The 17789-nt window shown below is 43.2% G+C and overlaps 1 protein-coding gene across 4 annotated transcripts in view; it reads right to left on the bottom strand.

Moving 5' to 3' along the window:
• The window catches only part of BRAF (B-Raf proto-oncogene, serine/threonine kinase), a 178710-nt gene that overhangs the window by 127659 nt on the left and 33262 nt on the right, over nt 1-17789 (bottom strand). For all 4 annotated transcript variants that reach the window (XM_040345717.1, XM_040345719.1, XM_040345718.1 and 1 more), the window contains exon 2: nt 6113-6214. In XM_040345717.1, the coding sequence (XP_040201651.1) occupies nt 6113-6214 (102 nt within the window). The remainder of the gene's footprint in view (nt 1-6112; nt 6215-17789) is intronic.

Below are 17789 nucleotides of genomic sequence, written 5' to 3'. Positions count from 1 at the left end.
GGCGGCAGGTCGGCTCGGCTGCGCGAGATCACGTAATATTACGTCATCTCGCGAATCAGCCAATAGGGGCGCGTGCGCGCACCCCTGGTCCCGACGCGTGTGCCCGGCAGACACGATCACCGCTGGGCACCCGCGATCGCTCGTTACAGAGCGAGAACCGGGAGTTGTGTGTGAAAAAAAACACACAGCTCCCCGGTCCTGTCAGGGGGAGAAATGCCTGATCGCCTGTTCATACAATGTATGAATAGCGATCAGTCATTTCCCCAAGTCAGTTCCACCCCCTCCCCCCTTCAGTTAGAACTGAAACATACTTGACCCCCTTCCCTGCCAGTGGCATTTTTATAGTAATCAATGCATTTTTATAGCACTGATCGCTATAAAAATGCCAATGGTCCCAAAAATGTGTCAAAAGTGTCCGAAGTGTCCACAATAATGTCGCAGTACCGATAAAAATCGCTGATCACCGCCATTACTAGTAAAAAAAAAAAAAAAAAAATATTTTAATAAAAATGCGATAAAACTATCCCCTAGTTTGTAAACGCTATAACTTTTGCGCAAACCAATCAAACGATTATTGCAATTTTTTTTTTACGAAAAATATGTAGAAGAATACGTATCGGCCTAAAATGAGGAAAAAAACGTTTTTTTTTATATATTTTTTGGGGATTTGTGTTATAGCAAAAAGTAGAAAATATTAATTTTTTTCAAGTCGCTCTATTTTTGTTTATAGCGCAAAAACTAAAAACCACAGAGGTGATCAAATACCACCAAAAGAAAGCTCGATTTGTGAAAAAAAAAAAAAAAAAAAAAAAAAAAAAGGGGGACGCCAATTTTGTTGGGAGACACGTTGCACGACTGCGCAATTGTCAGTTAAAGCGACGCATGGCCAAATCGCAAAATGTGGCCTGGTCATTGACCAGCAATATGGTCCGGGGCTGAGTGGTTAAAGGGGTTGTAAGGGTACAATTTTTTCCTAAATAGCTTCCTTTACCTTAGTGCAGTCCTCCTTCACTTACCTCATCCTTCCATTTTGCTTTTAAAATGTCCTTATTTCTTCTGAGAAATCCTCACTTCCTGTTCTTCTGTCTGTAACTACACACAGTAATGGAAGGCTTTCTCCCTGGTGTGGAGTTTGGTGATGGCCCTCCCTGGACTACAGGAGAGTCAGGACGCTCTCTACATTGCAGATAGAGAAAGGAGCTGTGCGTTAGTGGGCGCCCTGACTCTCCAGTAGTCCAAGGGAGGGGGCGAGCATGACACTCCACACCAGAGAGAAAGCCTTGCATTACTGTGTGGAGTTACAGACAGAAGAAGAGGAAGTGAGGATTTCTCAGAAGAAATAACGACATTTAAAAGCAAAAATCGAAGGATGAGGTAAGTGAAGGAGGACTACACTAAGGTAAAGGAAGCCATTTGGCAAAAGAAAAAAAAAATTGTACCTTTACAACCCCTTTAAGAACTATCCTCGGTGTAAAGAAGAACAAAAAGAGTCCTGGAAATGATGGTTTGGCCCTGTGAGCCCTGATCTCATCATTGAGTCTGTCTGGGATTACATGGAGACAGAATGATTTGAGGCAGCCTACATCAACAGAAAATCTGTGGTTATTTCTCAAAGATGTTTGGAACAACCAACAGATTTCCTTGAAAAAACTGGGTGCAAATGTACCTAGAAGAATGAATGCTGGTTTGAAGCCAAAAAGTACAGTAGTCACACTAAATATTGATTTGATTTAGATTTTTCTCACTTTGCATTTTGTAAATTGCTGAAAACAAACATTTAAAAATATAATTTTTTTTTAAAAGAATTCTTACTTTGCAAAAAATATAATTTTTTTTAAAAGGTAGGTGTAGAAATGCTGTATAGTAGTATGTGTACACACATAGGGGTTGAGTTACTAAAACTTGGGAGTGTAGAATCTGGTGTAGCTGTGCATGGTAGCCAAACAACTTCTAACTTCAGCTTGTTCAATTAACGGCTTGAAGCCCGCGCTATAGTCAAATGACGGCTACAGCGCGGGCCTGAAAATCTGGGAGGACGTTAATAGACGTCTTTCCTTTTACACGCGCAACCGAGACTCAATGGATCACAGATCCGTGTAAGGGGCCGGTCCCAGCCCCTTACCATGTGATCAGCTGTCAGCCAATGACAGCTGATCACATGATGTAAACAAAGGATTGGTAAAAATCTGCTTTTTTTTTCCTTCTCGCGCTGTCAGCGTGAGAAGAAAAAAAATAAAAAAATAAATAAAAAAAGAAGGATCACCAGCATTGGTCCCGAAGAGGAAGGAGGCACATCTGCCTCCACGGTGCCCAAAAATACCCCCTGCCACAGTGCGACCTCTAAATGCCCACCACTGCCACCCATCAGTGTACATCAATGAAGTAAGAAAATGAATATATATATATATTTTTTTTTTTTTTTAAATCTGTATTTTTTTACCAAAAAAGAAGTGCAACAGCGCTGAAAGCTGAAAATTGGTCTGGGCAGGAGGGGGCTTAAGTGCCCAGAAAGCAAGTGGTTAAAGCGGATGTGCCATGGGAAAAAAAATATTAAAAGCCAGCAGCTACAAATACTGCAGCTGCTGACTTTTAATGTTAGGACACTTACCTGTCCTGGAGTCCAGCGCCGATCGCAGCAGAGGACGAGCGATTGCTCGTCTCTCTGCTGCTCCCCCCTCCATCCACGCTGAGGGAACCAGGAAGTGAAGCGCTGCAGCTTCACTGCCCGGTTCCCTACGGCACATGCGCGAGTCGCGCCGCGCCCGCTGATTGGCTCCCGCTGTGTGCTGGGAGCCGAGTGTTCCCAGCACACAACGGGGGGGCGACGGGATGTGACGGAATGCCCGTCTTTTGCCCGTGAATGCCGGGCCGGAAGTGGGTGCAAATACCTGTCTTTAGACAGGTATCTGCACCCCCCTCCCCCCTGAAAGGTGTCAAATGTGACACCGGAGGGGGGAGGGTTCCGATCAGCGGGACTCCACTTTAGGGTGGAGAACCGCTTTAAGCTTCGACAATAAGGCCTCATGCACACTGGACATTTTTGTGTGCGCACACACACACACACACACACACACACACACACACACACACACACACACACACACACACACACACACACACACACACACACACACACACACACACACACACACACACACACACTTTGTCTATAGTTCTACTTTAATTTTAGGTTACATCTCAAATAGGGAGGAGATTGGGTACAGTAAACATGTAGATAGGCAAGCTGCCCAGGAGGAGGAGAGAAACATAAAAAGAGCAAGCCGCAAGTTCAGAAGCACAGTATGTTTATGAAAAGTGCCTGATTCAGTTTACACAACACAGAGCGGTATTAGCGAAGGACGTATTCATTCTGGACTGGTGACAACTTAAGACTGGTTATGGATAAACACATCTGGAGGCAAGGAGACGAGGGAAAACAAGATTACAAATCTACGTCTTCGTAGAAAGGAACTCTTATTTTCAGTTTGAATTTTAGGTTAGATATGAGCAATTTTTTAATAATACGCAAGGGAGTTAAAATAAAATATTTTTTCCCCTTTCGGTTTAAAGACCTACCTCCCTGCCTGTTGGTGAGCACCAGAAAGTCCATACTGCACAAGCATTTACTGTCATTGGTTTATGCTGTAGGCCGTAGAGGCCAAGATCGGACACCACCCAAATACACGGAGTAGTCTGGACTTCTCTCGATGAATAGCTCAGCTTCTCTGATGGAAATCAGGTTTACAGATTCTACTTCAGCTCGCAATCTGCTCCCTTTGTTATGATCCTCAGATGCTCATTGGTTTAATGGTTTCACCATAGTCCTGAAGTGATAGTGTGCAAGAGGAGCAAAAACATCCCCTTTATTCCCTTATACTTCAACTGGCTGCCCAGTGCCTACAGAGAAGAGATGCATTATATTACCAAAAGTATTGAGACGCCTGCCTTTATACGCACATGCACTTTAATGGCATTCCAGTCTTGGTCCGTAGTCGATATTGAGTTGTCCCACCCTTTGCAGCTAGAACAGCTTCAACTCTTCTGGGAAGGCTGTCCACAATATTTTAGGAGTGTGTCTATGAGAATGTTTGACCGTTCTTCCAGAAGCGCATCTGTAAAGGGTCAGGCACTGATGTGGACGATGAGGCCTGGCTCGCAGGCTTTGCTCCAATTCATCCCAAAGGTGTTCTATTGCGTTAATGTGAGGACGCTGAAGGCCAGTGAAGTTACTCCGCCCCAAACTCACTCATTCTGGTGCAGCTGTGCATGGTAGTCAATCGGCTTCTAAGTGCACCAGTTTTAGCAAATCTATTCCACGGTCGTTTAAAGCGGAGCTCCACCCTAAAATGGAACTCCCGCTGATCAGAACCCTCCCCCCCACCGGTGTCACATTTGACACCTTTCAGGGGGGAGAGGGGTGCAGATACCTGTCTAAAGACAGGTATTTGCACCCACTTCCGGCCACACTGTCTCGGGTAAACTGCGGGCATGATGTTACCTCCCGTCCCAAAGATGTGTTCTGGGAACACTCAGCTCCCAATACACAGCGGGAGCCAATCGGCAGGCGTAGTGCAACTCGTGCATGCGCCGTAGGGAACCGGGCAGTGAAGCCGGAGCTCTTCACTTCCTGGTTCCCTCCCCGAGGATGGCAGGGGGGCAGCAGAGTGATGAGCGATCACTCGTCTTCTGCTGCAGACGGCGCTGGACTCCAGGACAGGTAAGTGTGCCGATATTAAAAGTCAGCAGCGGCAGTATTTGTAGCTGCTGGCTTTTAATATTTTTTTCTCAGCGCACATCCGCTTTAAAGTGGTTCTGAGCCCCCATTCACACTGATGGAACTTGTCATGACACGCCGCACCCCGTTGCCGGCAATGGAACAGTTCATATTGAAGCAATTAAAAGAAAGGTTCCTGAACCTCGTTTTACCAATTTCACTGCGATTTGTGACTTCTGTTAAAATGAAGTCACAAGATGCAATGTAAATGGTAGTGCAAATCACACTGAAGTTTAAGTTTAAGCCTGGGCTAAAACGATTCTTTTTTTTTTTTTTAAACTTAAAGTGGTTGTAAAGTTTTTTTTTTTCACTTTTACCTACAGGTAAGCCTATAAGGATTACCCTGTAGGTAAAAAAAAATGCCCCTCGCAATGAGCCGCTGAATGCAGCGGCGTGTGCGCACAGGGGATTTTCGGCTTAAAGTGGGAGTTCACCCATTTGTAAAAAAAATTTTTTTATCCCCTTAGCTTCCTGCTCGTTCGGTCTAGGGGAATCGGCTATTTGTATTAAAATATGAGCAGTACTTACCCGTTTTCGAGCTGCATCTTCTTCCGTCGCTTCCGGGTATGGGTCTTCGGGAGCGGGCGTTCCTTCTTGAGTGACAGCCTTCCGAGAGGCTTCCGACGGTCGCATCTATCGCGTCACTCGTAGCCGAAAGAAGCCGAACGTCGGTGCGGCTCTATACTGCGCCTGCGCACCGACGTTCGGCTTCTTTCGGAAAATCGTGACGCGATGGATGCGACCGTCGGAAGCCTCTCGGAAGACTGTCAAGAAGGAACGCCCATTCCGGAAGCGACGGAGAGGATGCATCTCGTAAACGGGTAAGTACTGCACATATTTTAAAATAAATAGCCGATTCCCCTAGTAAAAACGAGCAGGAATCTAAGGGGGAAAAGTGCCCTCTAAGGGTGAACCCCCGCTTTAAGGCCCGGCAGCCGCTGGACCTTGCCGGAAAGAAGTCTCCCACGTGCGGGAGTGACGACATTGCGGCTCCAGCCACTCACAGCGCTGGAGCCGTAATACCCGAGGCGAAATGTCAGATGCCTCGGCATGAACCGGGAGGGACACCGATGCCCCGTGCCAAGGTAAGCATTTCATAATGAGCTAGTATGCGGTGCATACTAGCTCATAAATGCCTTTTCCCTTCCAGGTGTAAAGAAAAAAAAAAAAAGTCAGCGGGTTTACTACCGCTTTAATGCATTCTCTGTTTTTTTTTTTGTTATTTAAAACACCCCACTACTTGTCCACTCAGCTCCCTCAGGAGACACACAGCTGAGAATGCTCTCCATGTATTTTCTGAATCAAAACAGACTACAAAATTAATTCACAGAAACCTACCTCTACGTAAATTGAAGGGGGATTGTGCTCGCCTCCAAATTTATCTAAGAGGGCTTCAATGTGCTCTTGCGTTAACTTAATCATCTGCTTGATGTTCCAGATCTGAAAAAATTAAAGAAGAAAAAATAAATAAGAAAAATGGTAAAGATCAAATACTAGTGTATTTACAAATAAAACCAGTAAACCCAAAATACAACAACTTATTTCATGAAAGCACAGATAAGAACATAAAAAAGCATATGTACAAACGGTTTGTAGAAATAAAAAGCCATCTGCTTTCAAAGCTTGCTGCTCTCAGGGTGTCCCCTGAATGGCAGGTTTGAAACAATGCCCTCCATGCGCCAAACACACAGAGAAAACGAAGGACAGCGGCACAATGACTACATCAAAAAGTTCAACAATTTATTCCACAGGCCACTTACACCAGCATGTTTCACCCAATAGGGTTTAGTTGTAGCAACTCTACCACTAAGCCCTGTTGGGCGAAACGCATTAGGGGTATCGATCTCAGGCGGGACTGTTGTAGTTGTCTGTATATTAAACTAGCGAACATTGGTCATGTCGTCGGTGTGCTGCTGCCCTTTTATTTCCTCACATCAAATAAATACAATATTTATAAAAAAAAAAAGAAAAAGGGGGGGGGGGTGGGGTCAAGATTTGATGACTGTAGGGGACCATCTAGAAATTGTGCGTAATGTAGTTTTTTTCGTTTTGCCTCAAAAAGAGCAGTGCATTGTCTGGGTCTTGAGCCCCATAGGTATATCTGTAGTTTAGGAACATTTTGAGCGTACCATAAATGGCTCGAAACTCAGTCGAGATTCGATCAGTGCATGAGCAGGCTGGTCATACTAGAGTCGATCTATCGATCAACTTCAGTATAACCAGCTTGTTGGATTTCATTTTGGCATGCGATTACTGCCAGTGGCTTTAGCCGCCAACAGTAATCATTGTGTTCTGCATGTACAGAAGGCTCCTCATGGGCAGAACAAAATAGCTCTGCGAGTAGCATTTGCCCATCAACAATTAATGCGATTATAGGGGAATCAGGCGATTTTCTTTCCTTTCACACGTGCCTTAGGCACTGCTACCTCTGACTGCTGGTCTCACCAGATTTGGAGTGACACTCCATGAGGTCACTACTGTGCTGCTCACTGTTCTCTCTTCTGGGGAGGAAGATGCATTTGTGGACTTGCAGTGGAAGAATCTCCCCGTTTGTTTTATCCAATTTTGGATCTGTGCTTCTACCACCTCTTCTGCTGCTTGATTATTTTGCCATCAGTCATTTTAACACCACCTATTCGTGGGTCGGCTCCGACTTGAGGAAAGCAAACCTTCACCTACCAGGACTGCCCGTACACAAAGACATGGTACAGAACAAAAAAAAAAAAATAAAAAAAAAAATGTATAATATATATATATATATATATATATAAAAATAATTATTATTATACAATTATTATTATTATTAATGTTTGCCACTTTCAGCCAGCAGATAAAGATAAAATTGGAACAGACTGCAGAGTGCAGCTGATCGCAAATCAGGGTAAAGAGCCAATCACAGAGGCTCTTTACCATGTTATCAGCTGTGTTCAAAACAGCTCATCACAGATGTAAACAGGATTTGCCTGTTATCAGCAATCCTCCCCTCACACTGGCACAGCACGTGGGGAGAGACAAAAACTGGCAAACCCACACAGGGGACATCTGATAATCAGAGAACTGATCAGTGTCCTGAATATTATTAGTGCAACAACAGTGCCTCCCCATCAGCGCACATTAGTAAAAGAAGAAAAACTACTTATTTACAAAATACCCCCCAACATTTGATTTATTTTAGTAAAAAAATATATATAATTTTAATATCTCTCTCGCTGATCACCACCATTACTAGTAAAAAAGTAAATAAAAAAATGCCATAAAACTATCCCCCATTTTGTAATTGCTATAACTTTTGCGCAAACCAATTAAACGCTTAGAGGTTTTTTACCAAAAATATGTAGAAGAATATCGGCCTAAATTGAGGGAAAAAAATAATATATGTTATATATTTTTTGGGGATATTTATTATAGCAAAAAGTAAAAAATATTGCATATTTTTTTTCAAAATTGTCGCTCTATTTTTGTTTATAGCGCAAAAAATAAAAACCGCAGAGGTGATCAAATACCACCGAAAACAAGCTCCATTTGTGGGGGAAAAAAAAAAAGACGCCAATTTTGTTTGGGAGCCACGTCGCACGACCGCGCAATTGTTCGTTAAAGCGACACAGTGGCCAACCGCAAAAAGTGTCCGGGTCCTTAGTGGTTAAATACCACCAAAAGAAGTAAAAAAAAAAGGATATATGAATATATATATATATATATATATATATATATATATATATATATATATATATATATATATATATATATACACACACACACACACACACACACACACATATATATATATATACATATATATACATATACACATATACACATATATACACACACACACACATACATATTTTTATATATATATAAAAATGTCATGTGTACAGTGTTGCATGACCACACAATTGTCATTCTAAGTGCAACAGCACTGAAAGCTGAACATTGGCCTGGGCAAGAAGGGGGTGAAAGTGCCCCATAGGCAAGTTGTTAAAGCAACTGAAAATGAAGTTAAAGCAACCGAGAAGCACCTACAACCAAACGGCATATTTTATTTTTTTTATTTAAAAGGCGTGCAAACAAGAAAACAAAGTGCATTTTGCTTCTGAGTGACACAGAGGCATTTAATGAATGTTTCACCCAGACACTGTCAGAAGAAATGTATTTACAGGTGCCAAGGCACCGCACACTTCTGGCCTCGACAATAAAGTTGTCCTTTCAAAATATTCAAAGTGTCGGATGTTCAAATTATTAAGAAAAACAGAGGCAATGAAGCGATGTCCGTAGATTATTATTTGTACGGATGTTGGTGGACGCACACAGAAATACCCTTGATCTTTGTTTTGCATGACAGGAATCACTTAACATTTAAAAGGTCGGTATGAATAAAACCGCAGCCAAAAGAACAGCTTTGTCACGTTTAGATCTGCAAAGCAAGGGGAACTAAAAAAATAAAATAAAAAATTGATATTTCCAAACCTGTTGCTTTTCCAAAAAGTAGTAAAAACATTGAGGATTTCCGAGAGCGATAGGAAACTGAGATCAATAGTGTCCTCTGACCCCTCCCACTGTAGTGTCCTCCGTCCCACCTCCAACAGCGTCTCCAGGCAGAGTTGTGGTCACGATCCACCTGCCGACTCCCCGCAGTCAGCTTACTGACCCCCCAGTATGAAGGAACTTTGTTTTGCATTCACTTCAACCAGTTTTGTGATCTGCCCAGCTCTGCAGGTTTGTGACCACACTTATCTACTGCAGTTAAGCAGCATAGTTTAGTCACAGACCTGATGGGTTTTACTTCCTCTTTTTTACCCCCAGCAAAGTAAAAGCATAATGGGCTAGTATGCATCGCATTCTAATCCAATATGTGCGACTTACATTGTAATGGTCACCACCGTTTACGACCTTCCATCCCATCCAAGACAGCTTATTGACACTCCAACCAACAGGACCCGATCCATAAGAATTCCCCCCCAGGCACGAGACACACAGCTCTGTGCTTCTGGTTTCAAATGTAATGACCCTTTAATGGTTTCTTCTCAGCTTTAAATACAGTACAAGGCATTAAAGCAACAATGAGATCTCCACTCCCCTAATCACACACTAAGGCTAATTACTAAACATTCCTTCATTAACAGCATAACAAACAAAACATCATCACACACTGAGTTCCCTAGGCAGACGCTGCGTCTCCGCATACAGCTTGACACCTATTCACACCTCTGAGCATCACTAGGCTTTAGACAGTGTTATCACACAAACAGTATACATAATGGGAGGGTCTAGGAGCCAGCCTGACTCTTAGTTTCAATCCACATAAGCAGTCTTAGTTAGCATCTCAACAGCCTCACACAATGGAAGGCCTTGCAAGAGCCAGCCTTATTTAACATGTCACTAGGCTATCCAGAGAGATGAGTCATAGAATATTCTTTGCAGGCATTAAGGAATATACTGTAGATCACTGTCCACGCCAAAACAATCCAACATGTGTCCCCCATCTCCTGGCTCAATCTGTGCCCAAAAGTCACTCCCGTTACAACATGCAATCAAAGCCCACACTGTCCCCATCCATCTTCGTCCCTCGTCCTGCTAGCCCAAGTCCACGGCCCAGGAAAGAATTTTTTTACCGTCCTGCTAGCGCAACGCTCCAGTGTGAAAGCCCTCCAGTAAGTGGCATAGACCACCGAAGTGCGGCGGGAGAGGCCCCATAAAAGTGATCTTGCAGTGAATTAGCCACCGAGACTTATCTGAAAGTGGACAGCACGCTGTTGCTCCAGGCCCCTCTTCATCGGTTACCCCCCAAATTTTTTTAAATCCTTATGTTGCCAGCATTAATAAATAGATAAGAAAGCAGAGCTGCACGATTCTGGAAAAAATTAGAACGATCTGTTTTGAATAAAGATCATGATTCTCGGAGGAACTTTACCGGTTTTTTTTTTTTCATTAAAAAGTGTATGTAGCGCAAATACAGCATTACATAAAATATTGCTATGACTGCCATTGTATTCTCTATGGTCTCTGCTAAAATATAAAAATTATATAATATATATGCACATACATAAAAGTTCAATGGGCGAGGTGCACAGAATGGTCTCCACAAGCACTGTGTAAGCTAAAAAAAAAAAGCTATATAAATCTATTAATATTTGGGGGTCCCCAAGTTATTTTCTAGCAGCAAATACAGATTTTAACTTGTAAGCAACAGAAAGAGGCTTAGTCTTAAAGTGGTTAAACTGACCTCGTTTACAGACCCAAGTTTGTCACTTTGATCTAAAAAAAACAGTGGTCTCCAAGCTGCAGCCCGGGGGCCAGATGCAGCCCTATGCGCAACTTTATCAGGCCCTGTGGGCGCCATTTCTTCCACTGATACCAATAATGAGGGACAAGCCCTTTGTTTAGAAACCCCTGATCTAAAAGGTAAACGTTCCATAGTTTCCTTTTATCTCAGCGCTGAGCAATCGGTGGTGGAATGGCTATTCCACCACTGAGTGAGGACGCCATTCCACCACCGAGTGACGCCATTCCACCACCCATACCAATATATAATAATAATAATAATAATAATAATAATAATACCCAATACCCCATACCCAATACCCCATACCTAATACCCCATACCTAATACATAATACCCCATACCAATACATAATACCCCATACCAATACATAATACCCCATACCAATACATAATACCCCATACCAATACATAATACCCCATACCAATACATAATACCCCATACCCAGGGCTCGACAAATGCCGGGCGCCAGGTCGCCATGGCGACTAGAAATAGGGTTTTTTTGTGAGCTGGCACCATCTGGTGGTGAGCCGTTGGTATTACAAGTTATTACCACCAGATGTGTAAGCCGGCGCCATCTGGTGGTGGCCATTGGTATTACAAGTTAAACAGCAATTCTAATGTAATTTTTCACTGCCATCTTCTTCCCTCTAATTAGAGCCCCCAAACATTATATATATTTTTTATCCTAACACCCTAGAGAATAAAATGGCGATCGTTGCAATACTTTCTGTCATGCCATATTTGCGCAGCAGTCTTGCAAGCACACTTTTTTGGGGAAAAAATTACACTTTTTTTAATTAAAAAATAAGACAACAGTAAAATTATCCCCATTTTTTTTAATATTATGAAAGATAATGTTACGCCAAGTAAATTGATACCCAACATGTCACGCTTCAAAATTACGTCCGCTCGTGGAATGGCGTCAAACTTTTACCCTTTAAAATCTCCATAGGCGACGTTTAAAAAACTCTACAGGTTGCATGTTTTGAGTTACAGAGGAGGTCTAGGGCTAGAATTATTGCTCTCGCTCTACCAATCGCAGCGATACCTTACATGTGTGGTTTGAACACCGTTTACATATGCGGTCGCTGCTCACGTATGTGTTCGCTTCTGCGCGCAAGCTCGTCGGGACGGGGCGCGTTTTCTGGCTTCTAACTTTTTTAGCTGGCTCCTAGATTCCAAGCAAACTTGTCAACCCCTGCCCCATACCAATACAAAATACCCCATACTAATACATAATACCCCATACCAGGGTTTGACAAATTTGCTTGGAATCTAGGAGCCAGCTAACAAAGTTAGGAGCCAGAAAATGCACCCCGTCCCGAAGAGCTCGTGCGCAGAAGCGAACACATACGTGAGAAGCGCCCGCATATGTAAACGGTGTTCAAACCACACATGTGAGGTATCGCCGCGATTGGTAGAGCGAGAGCAATAATTCTAGCCCTAGACCTCCTCTAAGTCAAAACATGCAACCTGTAGATTTTTTTAAACGTCGTCTATGAAGATTTTAAAAGATTTTAAAGGGTAAAAGTTTGACGCCATTCTCTAGGGTGTTAGGATAAAAAAATATATATAATGTTTGGGGGTTCTAATTAGAGGGAAGAAGATGGCAGTGAAAATAGTGAAAAATGACATTAGAATTGCTGTTTAACTTGTAATGCTAAACTTGTAATACCAACGGCCACCACCAGATGGCGCCAGCTCACACAAGGAAGAGCTGGGGACTTTATATATATATATATATATATATATATTATATATATATATAAATATAAATATAATTTTGTGCCCACCTTCCAAGCCAAGTCGCCAGGAGGCCATTTCTAGTCGCCATGGCGACCGGGATTTGTCGAGCCCTGCTATAAAGTACCGTATTTATCGGCGTATACCGCCCACTTTTTTCCCCTTAAAATAAGGGGAAAATCGTGGGTGCGCGATATACGCCGATACCCACGCTCAGTTTGAATGCCTGCGCCGACATATACCAAGCGCAGTACACTCGGCCAGGCTCGGCTTCGCTTCGTTCGTAGTCACGCTCTGATGTTTATGCGTGAGAAGCCGAGCGTGGCCGAATATACCCGAGTGTACTGCGCTCGGTATATGTCGGCGCAGGCGTTCAAACTGAGCTTGGGGATTCGACACCACTGAGGCCGCAGACGGACGCGGGACCGGACGAGGCCGCCGATGGACGCCAAAACTAAGTAGTAAAATGTTTTTTACAGGATTTCGGGTCTACATTAGGGGTGCGCGCTATACCCCAAAAAATAAGGGACTTAAAAGCCTTTAATATCACCTGCCATTTGGGGCTAGTATACAGGTGGTTTCAGGATAAACCCCCCCCCCCCCCCCCCACAACCACACACACACACACACACACACACACACACACACAAATTCTTAAATTACCATGAAATCATCGCCAAATTAAAGCGGGGGTTCACCCGTACATGACACATTTTCCCCTTAGCTTAATGCTCGTTTTGTCTAGGGGAATTGGCTAGTTGTTTTAAAATATGAGCCGTACTTACCGTTTACGAGATGCATCTTCTCCGCCGCTTCCGGGTATGGGCTGCGGGACTGGGCGTTTTGATTGACAGTCTTCCGAGAGGCTTCCGACGGTCGCATCCATCGCGTCACGATTTTTCGAAAGAAGCCGAACGTCGGTGCGCAGGCGCAGTATAGAGCCGCACCGATGTTCGGCTTCTTTCGGCTACGAGTGACGCGATGGATGCGACCGTCGGAAGCCTCTCGGAAGACTGTCAATCAAGAAGGAACGCCCGCTCCCGAAGACCCATACCCGGAAGCGACGGAGAAGATGCATCTCGAAAACGGTAAGTACTGCTCATATTTTAAAACAACTAGTCAATTCCCCTAGACAAAACGAGCATCCAGCTAGCATCCATCTAAGGGGAAAAACTGTTTTATGGGTGAACTCCCGCTTTAAGGGAAAAGCAGCTATGGCCAAGCACCATGAAGAGAGATCAAGAAGTGGCTTTGTAACTTTATGCTGTTCAGCGCTGCTAAATTGAAGTACAATTCCCATCATGCAATGAGAATATGTTTCTATGATTGGGCGAAGGCGGGACAGACTAGGACTCCCTGGTCCCTTCACTGAAGTCATAGAAGATGGCGGTACATGACCGGGTGAAAAGAGCGAAGTGGGGGGGGGGTTGGATTTAGATCCTCTTCAGCAAAACGATTGGAAAAACCTAAAATACGATGCTCACAGCTGAATTCCTCATGTGGAGGAGGTAAAAAAAAAAAAAAAAAAAAAAAAATATGATACTGGCACATAACTGCAAAGTCTTCATCACAGGCAGATCCAAAATACAAAGCCTACCTCCCTTCTTTTACAAAATGTATTGCTAAATTATAGGTGAACCTTAAAGTTACTCCTTTAATACAAGGGCAATATCAATCTTTAAATTCAAGGGAGGCTACGCACACACCAAACCGGTCAGGTCTTGCATTGCTGGGATAACATTGATCATATGTAAGGGTGATGACACTATCCAGCTAAACTAGTTGTGAACTTTTTAGAAGCAGCCCTATAGGCGTAACACAGAAAATGATCTATACAAAAATAGAACCAAAAAAAAAAAAAAAAAAAAAAATTATATACACACACTAACTGTATATATATATATATATATATATATATATATATATATATATATATATATATATATATATAGAAGTTTTTAAAATATATAATATCCAGAACTTGCATACTGGAGTGAATCAAAGTGCAGGAGATGAATGTCAGGAAAAATCATTCTCTATGGCCAATAGAGTTGAATGGGCAGCAGCGCACAGACCACCAGCTACAAAAGGCGTAAACACCGCTTGCCTCTGCTCAGACCGGGGTACTAAATCTGAGATCTAGGGATTTCTACGGGCATAAAAATGGAGACCCCCACATAAAATTCTAAAAACCTGTTTGTGCATAACAGCTGTGAGTCACAATCATTACAACTCATAACCAGAACCGAGATGAATAACACATTTTGGTATGTTTTATGAACTCGTGAACACACAACTCAGCAACCTTTAAAAAGCGACATTTATGTTTATGGCAGAAGCTGCACAGTTAAAAATGACCATGTGGGCACTGAAAACTGAACATGTGCTTTTCCTAGACACAGCAATACAACAGGTCCACACTAAAGCTGACAGCTCATATATACCTCAGCCAAGCTCTGGTTAGCGTGAGCAAGAAAAGTGTGCAAGTTTAAAAAAGGAGCTTCAGTTGTTCCTATGCCAACTAAACGTCAGCAGCTTCAAAAATGCGGAGCTGGCGACTTAACACACACAAACACACACGCGCGCGCGCGCCTGTCCCACGATCAAGCAATGTGCTCACCCAAGCCATCACTTCTCTCCCTGGCATTTCAACTGTGGGCACCCGGTTGCGACTGCCAGATGCCCACTGTGCGAGTCATGCTGCGTATCCTGACTGGTCTGGCAGTCGTCTGGGACCTGCGACATGTCCCAGATGACAGTTGGGGGGGGGGGGGCGGGAGGGTCTTCCACTCAGATTGCATTTTTTTAATCCGGGGGACCTCACCGCAGCCAGATCTCCCTGAAGTGGGGACAGGTACCTGTGAAAAAACACATTTGGCTCCTTTTGGGGGCGCAAATAAGCCAAACTTACCCTTTTGGGTGGTGCTTTGCTTTAAATGCTACGTTCACCTCCCCCCACACACAAAATTACAGCACCCCAATGTACCAATATAGCATGAATGTACTTATTTTGCAAAAAATAGAAACTGATTTTTATTTATACTACAAAACTCTTGCCTCACGCTTCAAAGCAATTTAAAAAACGCTGCTCCATTACTTCTGCCTTACTTCCTGGACAGACTTTGGGTCATGACACAGGAAGGAGTTGACCAGCTGAGGGTAGATGATGCAGGGTGTGTGCTAATGAGATCAGCTGGTCAACTCCTTCCTGTGTCATGACCCAAAGTGTGTCCAGGAAGTAACGGATAAGCGTTTTTCAACAGCTATGAAGATAGTAAAGCAAGCCTGTGTAGAATTAATGAAAAGCGGTTTTATTTTTGCAAAAGTACACTAATGCTTTATTGGTATATAGGGGAGCTGAAATTTAGGAAAAGTGAACAAAGGTCAATACTAGTCAGAGTTTACACAGTTTCTCTATAACAGCGCAGGGTGCCAAAATGGCAAATAACCAAGCATAAATGTCACATGGAAAGAATGGTAGCGAGTCAAACGCTCCCCGAAACTTGAAAGCACTGGCCATTTCTCTTCTCTCCCAAAAGAGGCTGAACATTAAAGTCAACTTTTTAGATTTCCCCTTAAAGTGGTAGTAAACTCAGAAAAAAAAAAAAAAATCCAGTTCCCTGCAAGTTAATGTCATAATGTGCCAGTATGCATTGTAGGTTTGCCCATCATGACTTCCCTTAAAACAAAGCCCTACAGCAGTGCACTGTTACCAGCCTTCCTCCTGGGTTCACAGGTTTTGGCCACTTGAATGGTTGAGCTGCAATGACATCACCCCCGCGCATGAGCGTCACAGAAATATGAAGGGACAGCATGGCATCCATTCACAGCAAGGTGCACATGTGCCGGTGCCATCATCGGCTGCAGAAAAAAAAAATATGTCCTCCAGAGTCCAGACACCAATATTTAAGTGGTTCTGACCTCTGTTCTCAGCTGCACAAGAGGCTTAGAGAGTTGGGGGTGGAGACCGCAAGACTGGGGGGGGGGTTAGCAGAAGGCAGAGAAACAGCATTACACTGATCTTCCCAGTGAGCAACTGTGAAGGAGGGCGTGTCAGCACATTCTAACCACTGGATTTCTGGCAGGCTGTACTAGGTAGAATGCAAAGAAGTAATCTGACCACACCAGGTGGGATGTGCTTCCATGCCCTGGCGTGGTCAGTTTGAAATAGGAAAGCAGGAGAACTGGCAGGATCACCGGGTATTTCAAACACAGAAAGCAATACAAAAAGAGTACAGGATACTTTTTAATACAAAAGACAACAATGTCGGGAAAATTAAATGCCAGAGTAACTTGCAGGTTAACTAGTGCAAGCATGGGAACTCTTGATATCAACCTCCTGTAATGTCCCAAATCAGGGGTCTCCAAACTTTCCAAGCAAAGGGCTAGTTTACTGTACTTCAGACTTTGAGGGGGGGGGGGGGGGAGACTGTGGCTAGTGAGGGTAGAAAATGTCCCAACATTGGTTTTAAAAGGAGGAATCAGAGCTCAACAAATCCCGGTCGCCAGGAAATAGCGTCCTGGCCTGTTTTTTTTGTGAGCTGGCGCCATCTGGTGGTGAGCCGTTGGTATTACAAGTTAAGCATTACAAGTTAAACAGCAATTCTAATGTAATTTTTCACTATTTTCACTGCCATATTCTTCCCTCTAACTAGAACCCCCAAACATTATATATATTTTTTATCCTAACACCCTAGAGAATAAAATGGCGATCGTTGCAATACTTTCTGTCACGCCTTATTTGCGCAGCGGTCTTACAAGCGCACTTTTTTGGGGGAAAAATATATATATTTTTTTTTATTAAAAAAAGTGTAAGACAACAGTAAAGTTATCCCCATTTTTTTAAAATATTATGAAAGATAATGTTACGCCGAGTAAATTCATACCCAACATGTCACGTGTCAAAATTGCGTCCGCTCGTGGAATGCCGACAAACTTTTACCCTTTAAAATCTTCATAGGCGACGTTTAAAAAAAAATCTACAGGCTG

The sequence above is a fragment of the Rana temporaria genome, chromosome 3, assembly GCF_905171775.1.
Source record: "Rana temporaria chromosome 3, aRanTem1.1, whole genome shotgun sequence".
Taxonomy (NCBI): domain Eukaryota; kingdom Metazoa; phylum Chordata; class Amphibia; order Anura; family Ranidae; genus Rana; species Rana temporaria.
The sequence above is the reverse complement of the archived record's forward strand: the minus strand, read 5'-3'. Positions and strand labels throughout refer to the sequence as shown.